The 14,767-nt window shown below is 49.8% G+C and overlaps 1 protein-coding gene across 1 annotated transcript in view; it reads right to left on the reverse strand.

Annotated features, from left to right (window-relative positions):
• The window catches only part of PLXND1 (plexin D1), a 61,829-nt gene that overhangs the window by 19,715 nt on the left and 27,347 nt on the right, over positions 1 to 14,767 (reverse strand). The window contains exons 15-21 of the mRNA XM_009283813.1: positions 13,127 to 13,241; positions 11,942 to 12,049; positions 11,101 to 11,213; positions 9,742 to 9,849; positions 9,048 to 9,178; positions 8,427 to 8,625; positions 2,039 to 2,185 (exon numbers count right to left, since the gene is read on the reverse strand). Coding sequence (XP_009282088.1) covers positions 2,039 to 2,185; positions 8,427 to 8,625; positions 9,048 to 9,178; positions 9,742 to 9,849; positions 11,101 to 11,213; positions 11,942 to 12,049; positions 13,127 to 13,241 — 921 coding nt within the window. The remainder of the gene's footprint in view (positions 1 to 2,038; positions 2,186 to 8,426; positions 8,626 to 9,047; positions 9,179 to 9,741; positions 9,850 to 11,100; positions 11,214 to 11,941; positions 12,050 to 13,126; positions 13,242 to 14,767) is intronic.

Genomic DNA, 14,767 nt, shown 5'->3' on the forward strand with positions numbered 1-14,767 from the left:
AGCTCTGCTGGCTCCAATGATGCATGGAGGCTGCTGCGCCTGCACAGCTCTCGCTGGTGCGCTCTGGGCCCCGCACTGCTGGAAATCAGGCTGAACAAAGGCAGTTATCTAGGCTTTACCACTAGTGAAGGGCGCTGATTTATAGCCCCTGGAGTCTGAAGGCCCCTGTTTGTTGATGGAGCCAGGAGGACACAGGGAACAACACTGCAACCTCCCTTCACGGCTGCCTTGCTAATGGGCCTTAGCCCTGACATGCAGAGACCACCTCAGGGGTGGGAGGAAAGGTCAGCCCCCGTAACCAGTCATGTCCTCAGCTTCTTGGCTCCGACTGGTGACAAATGGGACTGCCAAGGCTCATTGCTCAGCCTCTCCCTGACGCAATGGGCCGAGCTCCTTTGTTTAAATAAGCTTTAAGCACGCCTCAGGCTGGGTCTGCTGCAACACTGGAGTCCACCACCAGCACCACCCAATAACCTGCTTGAGAATGTACTGAACAGCGGGACAAGCAGCTGCAAGGGGCTGCAGGCTGCCACCAACACCAGCTCAGACCTCAGAGATGCCCAGATACTGCTCCAGTCACAGCAGAAAGCTGCAGGGCAATTAGAGTGACTCTTCCTATAAAAAAACCCACTCCTCTTTTGGGAGCTGCTGCCACACCAGTCAAGCGAGGAGAGGCAGAGTCCAGGTGCCTCCTTCTTTCGCAAGCTGTGGAGACCCAAACGCTACAAGCATGATGTCTTCCTCCTGCCCGGGGGCTTTGCTCTGGGACAGCCTCAGCTCTGCCTCTGCTTGAGTCCTCCACTCCTTGGTGTGCCCGAACCTGAGGGCAACACTGCACCTTCATTTAGTGGTGGATGCAACCCTGAAGCCATCTCACTGCCTGACTGGCAAGCCCAGGGCAGGAAGCTGCAGATGCCAGGAGCATTGCCTGTGCATAAGCACAGTTGCCTCTTAGACGGACACCTGGTACACGTGAGATTTACGGCTGGGATATTCACAGCCTAGAGGTTCCTTTGCAAACACTGCTTTTAAGTATCAGAATACAGAGTTAGCATCCTTGACTATGAGAACAATGTGAATGCACAGATGAAGTCCAATTTTTTCCACAGCATTAAATGAAGATGTTTTTTCACATTGTATACTGTGCAGGTGTTTTTTAAAGCAGAGGTTCAGTTACCAGCAACGTGGGGGATTGCCTGTGAGTTAGCACTAACCCTGCATTGCTCTCCTTCCTCCAACATACCCTGTTCACTTTTGTTTCTCTTCTTGCAAACGAAGTAGGAAGCAGCCACGCTTCCCCTGCTCAGACTTATGAAGTTACCATTTCTGCCGAGAAAGCTAATACTTTGCGCCCTGCTGCTAACCCCTCTTGGTCTGCACTGTAAATTTACAGGTCAGTTGGTAACAGGAATCTGCAGAGGATGTGGAGCTTGAACCTGCTCTGAGTTACGGTGATGCACATCTGGGGTAACCCACTGAATTCAGTGAAGCTGCTCCAGATTTATGCCAGGTAATTGAAAGCAGGATTTGACCCAGGCTCTGGAAAGGCGTCTGCTGAATTCTGTGTCAGGCACTGGAGGGAACCGAGCCCTTCACACGCACAGCCCTCATCTGCCCTGTTCCCACAGGAGGCATTTTGCAGAACCGCTTTTCAGCACCACTCCTGTAACAGCCTGGGCAAAGCCCTCACCCCGGGACTCAGGTTTGCAGCCAGCACCTTCCCACTGCTTGTGAAGATGCTCTTTTGCCGGGAATGGTAAACCTGTTGCTTTAACTCTCTGAATATGACAGAACAAATTTTCTTACCTCCCTCCACCCCTAATCTGAGGTACTTAGGTGACCCACCAAGGGATGGACAAGAAAACAAACAGTCATTACGAGCCTTGTTCTGTAGTCGTGTGCTTAGGCAGCGGCAAGGTGCCTGTGCAGGTGTATAATTTACGTGGTTATTGCACCTGCACGGGTACCAAATCAGCCACTTGCACAACCACCCCGCCGAGGTACATGTCTGTCAGACACCCGGGGTGTAGGTACTCACCCTCGGCTTTGCCTCGATGTTCTCCCTCAGGAGCCACTCCTCATTGAGGGTGTACCTGGCTTTCCCCGTGATGGCATCGATGGACCCTTTGTTAATTTGCTGTTTGATCGCACAGATCAACAGAAAGAAGGGCTCTCCGACGGTCTCCTGGGGGAAGGAAAGAAGACCAAGTAAGCAAACTGGACCTGGTGGCAGTAATTCCTTCCAGCAGTGTGGGGGACTGGCTCTGCATGGACACTGAAGGCAAGCGAAAACCCTGGTGTGCCTCCGCGCACCTGGAAGCAGGATTGGTCCATGCCAGGTGCTGCGAACCCCTGGCAGGTGCTCAGTGCCATCGCCCACCAGCATCTCCTTGAGGCTGCTCAGGAGTTTTCAGACTTGTGGCAATGTGACAGCGCAGACGAAAAAGAGGACATAACAACCGACAACAGCCACAGGCAATTTCTGGGGAGGGTGAACTGTGATTGTCAGCACCAACATGCGCCATCCAACTTCTACAGCAAGTACTGTAGGGCTGTGGATTGCCACCAACAGGCTGTGCCAGCATTTGCTGTCTCACGGACAGAGTGCTCGGGTACTGCTCAGAAGGTAGGGGCATATGTGTAGCTGTGCTGAGTGGGTACGTGCATGCACGATGCTCAGCAAAATACAAATGTGCATTAATTTACATGTGAAATTACACATGAACTTCAGGAAGAATCTGGCATACTCCAGTACAGAGATGTTTCTTGCAATCTGACAGAGCACATACTGTACAATGTACTGCACTCAGCAGGACAAGGAGAGGGCTGATGTGCACAAAAATCCAGGTCTGCAGAGATATTTGGGCACCCAGCTTTCTCATGAAGGTATCAGCTGAACCCCTCTTTGCACTGCCTGGTTTGCCATTGAAATCCATGGAAGTGAGCCCACTGCGTGTGCCTGTGGCTCTGGGAACTAGTGTTCATACTTCTCATACCACAGCACAGCCCTCATCACAGCAAAACAGAAAGGATCAGGGTCAACAAGCTGTTCCCATGCGACAGCAAGCAAACACACCATTTAACTCCTTACATTCATCAAACTTCGTCTTACGGGAGGGAGGTGAATTGTGACACTGCTGCAATGAAAACAAAAAACATAACAGGGACCAGCTATTTGTGATGCGGTTCAGCTACATGGTTTAATGCCAGATTTCTGATCCACTTCTGTCTGCTACGCTGATGTGCAAGTAAAACATAAGCTATTTTCTTAAGAAACTTTTCAGTACTGGAGTACATCCCATTCTCCCTAATGTTCATGTGCAATTTCCTTCCAATGAGGCAAGTGCAAATTATTGCACATTTATGTACTTTCTGAGCATCACACACACCCCACACAAACATTCCTGCCATCTGAAATCCTACTCAAGACAACAGATATCAAATGGTTTTGATATTTCTCAGCTAGGAGCTGCTAAATCCTGTTCACTCTGCTTCTTAATTAAGACTTGGTGATTCTTTTATTCTAATTGCCTTATAATTGCTAAAGCAATTAGTTTGACGTCAGTTTTGATTTGGCTGCATTCATTGCAGTTGATGATAAGACGCTACAGCAGGGCTGTACGTGGGCACACACCATCTGTGCCAATGGTGCACCCACTTTATTTTCTGAGGGCAACTTTTTTTATGAACACAGGGAAGCTCCTTGGGCCTTCTGCTGGGGTTTAATGACTCCCTGCAATGCTCCTTCTGAGCACGCAGCATAAAACGGGCTCAGCAGCAGAGCTGCCGGTGCTGGAATGGAGGAAGGCACGGCTTCCAGAAAGCAGAGAAAGATGTGAAGTCGTGGGATGCAGAGAAGTTGAGGATTGTGAACGAAGTGGAGAAAGCATCAGAAGACATGAAGAAGAGTTAGTTTCTGAGACGAAGGCGGGAGTGTGAGATAAGAGGCAAGGGGATGACACTGACACCAAGACATCCCCAGGCTGCAGTACCTGCTTTCCCCATAAAGTGACGTGAACTGTGGAGCGCTGCCAAGCTGACCCTACACAAGTGCTGACAAATCCTGATGATGGCCCTGCTACGAACAGGAACTCCGTTTACGTTGCATGTGCATGAGCACACAGCGGGGACAAACCCAAGGCTAAATTCAGCACCGGGTTTTGGACCCTGCCCTGTCCCCCCATGGGAAGCTCTGGCCCTGGCCGTGGCTCCGGCCACAGAGAGACATGAGGGGGCTGCCGACGGCTACGTGGCTGCCTCCAAAAACAAAAAAGTGTGACTCCTGCTGATATAGGACCTCTTTATGGCTTGAAACCAGCACAGGCTGCATGGGTCGGGGCTGACTGTGTGGCACCTTCCCGCACACATAAAGCTGCACTGGAAAGGGCAGCCTGGGGAAGCGGAGGAGCGGGCGTTTTGGACTCCCCGCAGCATGCATGAGCAGGATCAGCCCCAGGATTGGCCACACGGGAAATAACGACACCGCTCCGCCGGCGAGATCCTATTTCTGTTTGGCTTTTTGGCTTTCAGGCTCAGGAACTGTGGGATGTTATGGAAATCTGCAAAAGTGCTAATCAGACAGCAAATTTCAAAGAGGGGAAAGAAGGGCTGGCAGGCAGGGACTAGAGATAAAATGGCAAACTTGGAAACCTCAAGCATTGTTCAGAAAACTCATCTGGAAACAAATCAAAACTGTCTTTGGACTTGGCTAGTTGGGAGAAAGGAAGTTTAACTAGAAGAGATCAGTGCTGATTCAGGACAAAAAAATACTTAAAAAAACACAGTCTGGGGCCTTTTTTCCTCCTATTGTGAATGTATTTTAATGAGACTTCATTTTCATTTTTGGCTGAACTGTTATGGGCTCTTAAAGCTACCCAGGGCACCGAAATAACTTTGCAGTAATGGAAAGCACAGTTCAGGCTGGCATTACTTGAACTGTTTCATGCACGATGAGCGTGGGAGGGCTTGGTTTTTATATGCTTGGGGGAAAAAAAACAGTTTAGCACAGACTGGATTCACATGTTGCTGTCTTATTAACAAGGCTGACAAGTGTTTAGAGATGTCCTCCCAGGAACACGTTACAGCCTTTCCAAAACGTCTTGGTGAGGCTGGGGTGGGAAAAGCACAGAAAACAGCGGCCTTTTTTCCTCCTATTGTGAATGTATTTTAATGAGACTTCATTTTCATTTTTGGCTGAACTGTTATGGGCTCTTAAAGCTACCCAGGGCACCGAAATAACTTTGCAGTAATGGAAAGCACAGTTCAGGCTGGCATTACTTGAACTGTTTCATGCACGATGAGCGTGGGAGGGCTTGGTTTTTATATGCTTGGGGGAAAAAAAACAGTTTAGAGCACAGACTGGATTCACATGTTGCTGTCTTATTAACAAGGCTGACAAGTCATTAGAGGTGTCCTCCCAGGAACACGTTACAGCCTTTCCAAAACGTCTTGGTGAGGCTGGGGTGGGAAAAGCACAGAAAACAGCTGCTTATCCCAAGTACCTGCTAATTTTGGGATGATTATCTATTTGCATTCTGTGAAGAATCAAACCTCAGCTCCAGCCCACATGCAAAACTTTGGGAAGCTTGGACCCAGACCTAAAAGCTGAATTCCAGGACCTTAATTTTCCTTTAACTCCCAGTCCCCTGATCCTGTTAGGAGCCAGGCACAATGGTACCAAGATATCTCATGGGGAAGGCCTTTTTCCCAGCATTTTCCACCAAAGCTATAGCAGAAAGTAGAGACATGGACCATTTTATCTACGATTCTCACTCAGTTTGGCAGAAACAGAGGTCTGCACTGATTGTGCAAATGCTGCAAGTTTCCTCTGAATCCAGTCCCAAGCAGCAAGCCTCCTGCTAGTTCTTCATCATCTCTCCTGCATGCACCAAGTCAAACCTCCCCCTGTCAGAGTGGTGACTCCATTGCCTTCAGGTGCCCTCCACATGTTCAGACCACTAGTGACTGTGGCCTGCAACTCCTTCCCAGTTGAAGACAGCTCCTTCAAATCATTTTCCCCCAAAACACAAATGGACGGACTGTTAGGCAGAGCATTAATACGAAACAAATGTTTTGAGCATGTAGCTTTGACTTACAAGGGAAAATACAAGCACTTGGAATTTTTCCACTGCACAACGGCAGGGACCTTTGCAGCAGCTGTTTTGAATAGACAGTGTGATTAATGGGGATAATTCAGGAATGAAAACCAGACCCATCGTCACACGTCTGACAGACCAGTGCTACAGGCAGGCGAGCAGCCTTTTTTTTTAACCAAGAAATGCCGCTCTGAAGGCAACGGAGTTTGATCCAGAGGAACGCAAGGCACATGGGAGGCGTTTGACTATCGCTAGTTTTTAAATCACAGCCCTGAGTTGAAACCAGCCTGTGTGTAAGGAGGTGCCGTCTGTCTGACTGCAGTGGCTCCATGCTCATTTGTGCAGTGGGGAAGGTCCCAGCTCTGCCGATCCGGACTGAGACCCCCCGTCCCTTTGCACAGCTGAGCTCGTGTCCGCCTGGGACAGTCAAAGGGCCTCTCTGGACATTTCTGTCTGATCAATTCTCTTCCTCCTCTGTATTTCAGCAGGCAGCATGGTTTCTCCTCTGATCAGGTCCCCTACCCTCACTGTGGAGCACATGTGATGTGAAAGTCTCTTGGAAATCATCTCTTTATTGCACTTTAGTATGGAAACCGTTTGCTTTTCAGAAATGGGAAATAGGCTGCGGTAGAAGGTGCCACGATGGTCTTCACTGCTATGGCTTCAGGCTGAGCATGTGAAGCAAGGAGGGGACTGCAAACCCAGTGTGCAACATTAGCCCCTGCTGAGGACCCATCCACAGGCGGATGGAAATGCAGGTTCAGCTGGTGGCCTGTCAGCTCTGCGAAGGGCCACCACCCCCTGCAGACCCGCTCCCATCTGTACCCTGTCCTTCCTCCTCCCTCCGTGGGGCAGGCCAGGGCTGCACGGCAAGGGAAAGCCAGCCCACAGCTCGCACCAGCATGGTCTGCACCGCCCCAGCCACAGGACGGCCACCGGCCCTGCCACAGACCCTGGACAAGCCTGCAGTGATGGGCACCTCCCTACCAGGCGCCCCAGGGAAGGGCAGCGTGCCGGCACTCGGGAGCTCCTTACCATTAATTAGCTATGTAACATTCCCAAGACTTCAGGCCCGCGTGATTAAGACTCGACTTTCTTTCCTCTTCCCCCCCTGCCCCCCCGAAAAAGCCTTCTTGCACAATGTCCATTTTTAGCACAAACTGGAGTTGGATCAGATGCCTCACATGTGGTCTCCACTCTCTGAAAGGAGAGATCAGCACTTTTTTTCTCCAATGGTTTAACTACAGGCACAAAAACTGAAGATTAAATAAATTCACTAATTCACTGTTTTCTGCTCTTACAGGCTGGATAGTCGTGCTGCATCGACACAGCCATCCTCATTCGCTCCTGTAACTTTTCTTTCATTATACTGGCTAATTATGCGAGCTAAAATGAAAGATTATGAACTACAAAACCACAGGCTTTAGGACAAAAAGTGATCATCAGCTGGGATCAGAAGACATTATGATATGTATGGGGACAATACAGCATTGCTTCTGTGGCTATAGCAAACACTTTGGGAAAAGAGATTTTTCAAAGGCTTTTTCAAGGCTCTCCCCTGTGGGTATAATGGGGTGTCCTCCAATTAACTGCCATGGAATCAATTAAGTTATTGCTCAATTCTTCTGGGAAATTCCAACCAGAACTGGCAAACGTTGGAGATAAAGCAGCGAGCAGATGGACTGCTGATGTGCTCTGAGATGCCAAATATATTCCTTTTCGTTACCCTCGGAAGACAGTCAGGCTTCTGGGACAGACATCCCACTTCTCCTGCTAAGATCTGTCTGGCCAGTGTGGAACCACGAGGATGCCTCCCATGCGAGAAGCCCCACATACCAATGGGCATCAACATGGAGCAGCCCCCTGCCCCAGCACCACCATCCCTCCTGACAGCTGGGGCTCTCACACTCAAGACAGACAACACTGAACTGGCTGGCAACCATCAGTACGGCTGCACGAGCTGGTCAGAGAAAACAACAAATAACTGGAACGGTTTCCAAAACCTCAAGCCGTTCTGATTGTTTTTTAACTCCCCTATGGCTCTCTTCTCAAGCATGGTGAAAACGTTAGTTTGTGCTCTGGCCTTAGGAAAGGCCTGCCGTGAAGTCTGATCTCACCAAATCCCCAGGCAGAAGTGGAGAAGCAACTGAACTTAAGGTTGCTTTTCCACACTCGAACCTTTCAATATACTGGAGTTTGTCAACCGTTAGTGACCGTTCAAGTGGCAATGCTGGCAGGTATTTAGGTCCTCAGCTGTCCCACGCATCCCTCATTACCGCTGCACACAGTGCTGAACTCGCACCCACAACAGCAGTGATCTGGTTCTCTTACTCTGAGATAGCTGTACATGCAGATGGACATCCAGTTGGTGAGCATCTTCTCCACCACGGATTCCGTTCTCCTCAGCATCAGCTTGGGGTTTTTGGAAGCTGAAGCATCTATTAGATCCACCAAGAGGTCCTTCATGATGCTGGTGTAATACTCCAGTTTCCCATGCAATGCAATAGTAAGCAGAGAGGCCAGGTTACATCTGAAACACAGAATTGTGATGACTCAAGCACCAATCCAACAAGACTGAACTGCCAACTGGCATAAAAAAACTCCAAAACACAAAGGCAGTATTTCAGACAATTTTCATGAGCCTTCTCAACGGTGTTAAAACTTCAAATCCTCTTTCAGTGCTGCAGGACCTTGGGTCAGATCACACCCTCTTACTGGTAAATCTAGTGTTCAGGGATACAAACACTCACGAGTGAGTCACTCATTGTACCTTTTGGTGCTCTTCAGGATAACAGAGGTTTATGGCCGTCCGTTTCTAATAGAAAAGTGGGAGGCAAGTGTAACTCAACCTTCAACTGAAATGCACGGCTCCAGACATGGGCTGGATTGCTTACAGGTTAGGAATAAATCAGTCTCCTCCAGCTGCCAGGTCTTTGGTTCTGAAGCTCATACCTGTCTCTAACAGCAAAGTCCTTCTGTTGCTCGAGAGCATGGACAAACACAATGAGAAAGTGCTTGTTGTTGAGTAAGGTGGAGAACAGCGAGATTCCTTCTTCCATATTGGGTCTGCAGTTTTCAGGAATCTAAAGAAAAATTTAGAAAGCAGAGTGAGAAAAACCCTGCTTGCTGTTTTCCTCCAGCTTTTATCCTTCCTGACTGCAAGAATGTCCCTGCTGAACGCAGAGGTACTGAGCTGAAGAACCCTTACTCCCTCTGCTTGACACAAGTCAGCAGCATGCTTTCCTGGCAAGGGCATGACTGCATCCAGGGCTGTATCAGAAGCAGCTCAGCCAGCGGGGCAGTGGCAGTGGCCATTCCTCTCTGTTAACCACTTGTGAGGCTACCTGGAGTACGTGGCCAGTTTTGGGCTCCCTGCTACGAGATGGACGTTGGCAAACTGGAGCAAGTGCAAACCAGAGCCGGGGACAATCTCGGGACAGAGCTCCTTCGTGTGACAGCAGATCCACAGGTCTGCCTTCTCCGATCAGCCAAAGCTGATCCGATGCTGGTATGTGTTAATTGTTTTGAGTGATCAAGCATCCCCCACGCACCACAAGAAAACGCATGGCATTGTCAACACACACAAGTATGGTTAGCAACCACTCAAGAGCATTTGTTTTGTTAGTGCTACTAAAGTGTTACTCACTTTCCATTCCCCCACCAGGAGAGGATGGGTTTCTTGGACCTGGGAGCCCACCTGGGAGCTGAGCTGCTGGGACGGGAGGATGTAGCACTCCTCATAGAGCGAGGAACACTGCAACCAAGCACAGTGTTAGGGGAGGGTGGCTGCACCCGGCTGGGGACCTCCTCGTTTGCCGTGCACCGCAAGAGAACAAGATGGAGAGACATGTCATCGGAACTGAAGACCACCCATTATGAAGAAATGCATTGGTATGGTTTACGAAGCCTTTAAACACTTTGCAAGAGTCTCTCGAATGAGCAAACACCACAAGAATGGGGGGAGGCAGATGTCTGCGCAGACACGAGGCTGTTAGGGTAGGGAGACTGCAAATAGACTAATTTGACAGCTAGAAAAATCCCAGAAGAGAAAGCATTATAGAAGACTAAGTCAAAATAGAGGAGTACTGGGTGTTTTAACATATGTAACTTTTGAAACAGATGGGAAAAATGTTTAAATCTCTAATATTCATATAGCAGCCTGATTCTTAAAGACTCTAGTGTGCAGATACATAGAGATTGGATAACTTAAAAACCTGAGTAATAACTACTAATGAAACACTCTGCAGTCATAAATCATCATCTCACTCCTCACCACTGAAATGCAACTGCCTCAGGGGTGAAATACAGCTGCTGTTAAGGGCGCACAGCGACACAGCGGAGCAGCTGGTGACGGGAATTACGGCACCGGCGTGTCTGGTGCGGCCCTGGAGGAGGACTCTGGGTAGACAGACTGGGACTGGGCGCTCAAGGGGTGTCTTACTGGGAGCACCACGTGCCCAGCCTTTGACAGAGAGGAGAGAAAGGGGGAGACAGAGACATCTAACAAGCTCCTGAGGACCGACAGAGCAGCTGGGGATGCTCAGTGGCACGCTGCATGGAACAAAAAGCCTCCTCTCCCTGAATGCCGATGGCAGATATGCCCTTCAGCCACCCTTCAGCCTCAGCCCCTGCCAAACAGAGTGGGGTGACATTGGAGCCCCTGGGGAGAAGGGGGAGTCCCCAGCACTTTCTGCTCATGTGAAAGAGCGCTTTCAGAAGAGGGTGTCCAACGGCATCAAACGGGCGAGCCAGAGCAACTCCCAGGATGGTGCTGCCGCCGGGCTCCTATTGTGTGCAAGCAAGCCCGACCTTACTTCACACCCCAGGAGCTGCGGCTCCACTTTTGACGATAATTGAGGCTGAAATATGTGACAACTAAACATATAACAGTGGAATGATTTTGTTACACTGTAATAACCCTTTAGCAGAGGGAAAGCAGAGCCCTGATCTGGTTAGGAAGGAACTGGGAGCGATTAGATGCCCATGAAACGCGGTATTGCCTTACTTTGGGGAAGAACGTCCGGGTGACAAAGTGCTTGTACTCCAGGAATGGGATCCCCTGGCTGCGGTTTAACTCCTTGGTCAGGTCTGTCATGTCTGTCTGCAGTTCCGCAAAACCTTACACAAAGAGACCCACAGATGGTAAAAGCTCCGATACTCTACCAGCTGAGACAGTAAGCAGGCTGGCACTGAAAAACATGGCATGTCTCATCTCTGCCTCCTCGAGCCTTTCCCTCAAGTGGGCTGAAGCAGGGTTTCTCGAAGAGCAGCAGATTACCATCAGGGTGTAACCATCAGCACTATACATCACGTCCCGCAGCACTGGCAGAGAGAACATTTCCCCTGCCTCCAGGAGAGCAGCCCCCAGTCTCGTTCTGCAGGAGGAGGACCTCAGCCTATGCTGCAGAGTCACGTACCACGGGGACGGCAGATGCAGACGCTTGGATTGCTTCTCCCATTGCTCTAGCAGGAGTGTGCTGCAATTTTTGTTGCACCCAATCCTAAAGCACACTAAAGATTAGTGTGGCCTTCACGCAACCCTCTGACATGGCCAAGGGCCATTAACCCCGAGACAGGGAAACCAGTGGCACTGAAGATCAGTGGCTCGCCCAAGTCAGGCAGCAAGTCAGGCAGCAAGTCAGGCAGCAAGACAGTAGCAGAGCCGCACTTCTAGCCACTGAGCCTCATTCACAAACCCTGCCGAAGCTCAAAGGTGATGACAGAAATTCTCCTATAAATAATTCTATAAACTTCTACAGAGTAGAAGATGAACGGCTTCAACCCTGCTATTCCAGCATCTCCCTCCTAGTCCTGGCTCCTCCTTGATGCCCAGCACAGCGACTTACCTTTGCGGATTTCCTCCCGGATCTGCGACTCCATCTCCTCCATCTGGAGCAGGGTTTTCTGCCAGTAGCGCTCTGCTCTGCGGCTCTTTGTGCAAAACACAAAGAGAGCTGGAAAAGAGGAAGGGAACAAGCCATTGGGACTAGGGCTTAGGAGCAGCTGCAGCTGGGATCAGAGCAGTCCTCTGCTGACACGGGTGCAGAAAGCTAAACTCGGTGTTGGTTTAACACCTACAACAAGACTGGTATCTGATCAGGCAGTTGTCGATCATCTGTAAATAAGTAAAACCAGCTGGAATTTAATGATCATGCTGTAACTGTCATCTTCAATTTAGGTCTGGGCTGTCTATATTCAGCTTAACTGTATATTAATGTATTCCAGCTGATTAATGAATACAGATTTAAAGACGATTACCACCTGTATTACAGTGTTCATGTCTGACAGTCTTTCCATGCCTCCAGAAATATGTTTCTGATGAAGGGTGGTGCATTTAATAAATAGTGTGCATTATAACCTTTATCAAAAATAAATTAAATCCCTATTAGAAACACCTCATTTGCTGTGAACTGACAGGTTTCTTGCTGCACAGTCATTCTGGGCATGCGATGAGAAGATACCCTAGCCAGAGGACACAGGTGTGTTGCACAGCTTCCAGTGAGGTTAGCAAACTGTTGTGTCTGCTCCAGATCTGCAGCTAAGGATGCTTGCTCTGTTCTTCATACTCTTTGCCAGGTGCCTGTCACTGGCTGTTACTGATGACAGGACCTCGGGCTAGGTGGACCTTTGGGATGGTCTGGGACAGTCATGCCTGTGAGTAAGCCCTGTTTAAATCAGTAAGAGTCCAAGACCAGTTTCTTACACCCTTCTTTATTGTATTGTATTATAGTAGCTACTAAGTGTTTGGGGGAAAAGGGTAAGTTTATAAGTATCACAGGCTCAAGTAACAGAGTTGAACTACGGATTCAGCCAGCAAATGCTCCATGCTGCAGGAAGCTTTGATCCTGGGTACTGGCTTGGTCCCGTACAAAGAAAAGTGGCTACTTGCTGCACCCAGAGCAGTTTCAGATACTGCACAACTGCAGCACTCAGAGGTTTCCTAACGTGTGAGTGAGTCATCTTCACCCCTCCACCTGCAATGAGAAAAAAACCTTGGCACAGCCTGGAAACTCATCGTTCTGTTCCCTTACCTACAACAGAGAGGACCAGCAAGATGCTGCAGATGACAATGGAGACGATGATTGCAGTCTCTCCTCCCCCAAGGTGCAGCATCGCAATTGTGTAGTTGAACTTTCCAACTTGGATCTAGAGAGGGAGAAGGAGGGAGGAAAAGCAGGAGCTGAGCAGCACGTTGCCAAGCAGCTCAGAGGTCGAGCAAGGAGGGAGCACGGGGCAGTGCTCAGCAGACCTTTGCCCAAGGATGTACTGACCACACTGGCTCAGCCCACCAGGCTTTGTGGGGAGGCTGGGCTATGCCTTTCACTGCTGGACCTCAGGGACTTTGTGCCTCAGAAGAGCCCAATTCCCTTCCTGCATGCTCTGGCAGAAAGCTGAGGCCAGCTCACAGCAGGCTGCGGTACCTCAATGGTGCCCATCCTAGGGCCACCACAGGGCTTCGGTGGCAGAGTCGCAGGCTCCAGCCCACGTCACGGCCACACCGAACCCACCTCAGAGCATGAGACAACCCTTTCTTAGAGAGCTCACTGTACCATATAGTACTGCCTGTACTACTTTTACTAGAAAACCACTTCCACTAATCATCCGACTTTGTTATGCCTCTGAATGACCTTTGAATCCCAGCTGCACTCTCCTTTCTCCTCCAAAAGCAGAACTGCTGCCACTCAGGAGAAGGAGGGTAAAGAAACTTTAAAGTCTTTGAAATACAAATAAAGTAAGGGAATAAAAATAAATAATAATGAGACCAGAGACGAGTAATGATCTTGGGGCTAAAGCAGTGGACTGGGTGTCAGGAGGTGCTGGCTCTGCTCCCAACCTGTACTTCTTGTGACACCAAGCACAAACCACTTGAGCTCAGTCCTTAGGTATCCTGATCACCAGAAGGGAAGAGGCCGACACACATCACAGGCAGGCTGGCAGGTTTACTCAGCGCTGTTTATAAACAGCTCTCTAGGCCCCTAGGATGAAAGGGTTCAACAGCATCATCTGATAAGGCAAACTCGTGACCATGCCAAGTCTTTCACTTCTGGAAATGTGAGTTTCACTTCTCTCAAGGAATGAGAAGCGAGAGAAACTTGAGCAAAAAAACTGAAACGAGGTAGGGAAGAGATGGAATAATCTTATGATTACATCTGTGTCACGGAGCATCTCCGGGAAAGTTGCACACTGTGGTTAAATTACAGCCAGCTCTCAGCAGCTGGGCCAAAGTAGTGCCACAAGCAGGGCCTTCCCACCATGTCCATGCATCAAACACAGCGTAGCACACAGCTTAATGCCTGCCGGGAAATCCAAGCCCTTGCTCTCAGGAGCGCTGGTGAGGGCACTGATGCTGCCAGCTGAAGGCATCCGGACAGGCCTGGAGGTCTGCCCCTGCACTGCTCCCTCCACAGGCAAGAGAGGAAGGACTGCCCTGCCATGGGCAACGCCGGTTGCCGTCACCCGGGGTCAGGAAAACCTTCAGCACCTCCGACCATCAGTGCTGGACCACATGGCCAGGCTCCTGTGGCTCCAAGCCCCAGTGTGCCCTTGTACCAGCCCTCAGACAGACTCTGGCGCTGACAGTTTCTGGGGTGCTGCCTCTGGGCAGTGTCCAACACTAAGAGCTTCAGTCTCCTACCCGGTGCATGCTGGCTGGGAGCCGAGATGCTGGATGG

The sequence above is a fragment of the Aptenodytes forsteri genome, unplaced genomic scaffold (assembly GCF_000699145.1).
Source record: "Aptenodytes forsteri isolate BGI_AS27 unplaced genomic scaffold, ASM69914v1 Scaffold267, whole genome shotgun sequence".
NCBI lineage: Eukaryota > Metazoa > Chordata > Aves > Sphenisciformes > Spheniscidae > Aptenodytes > Aptenodytes forsteri.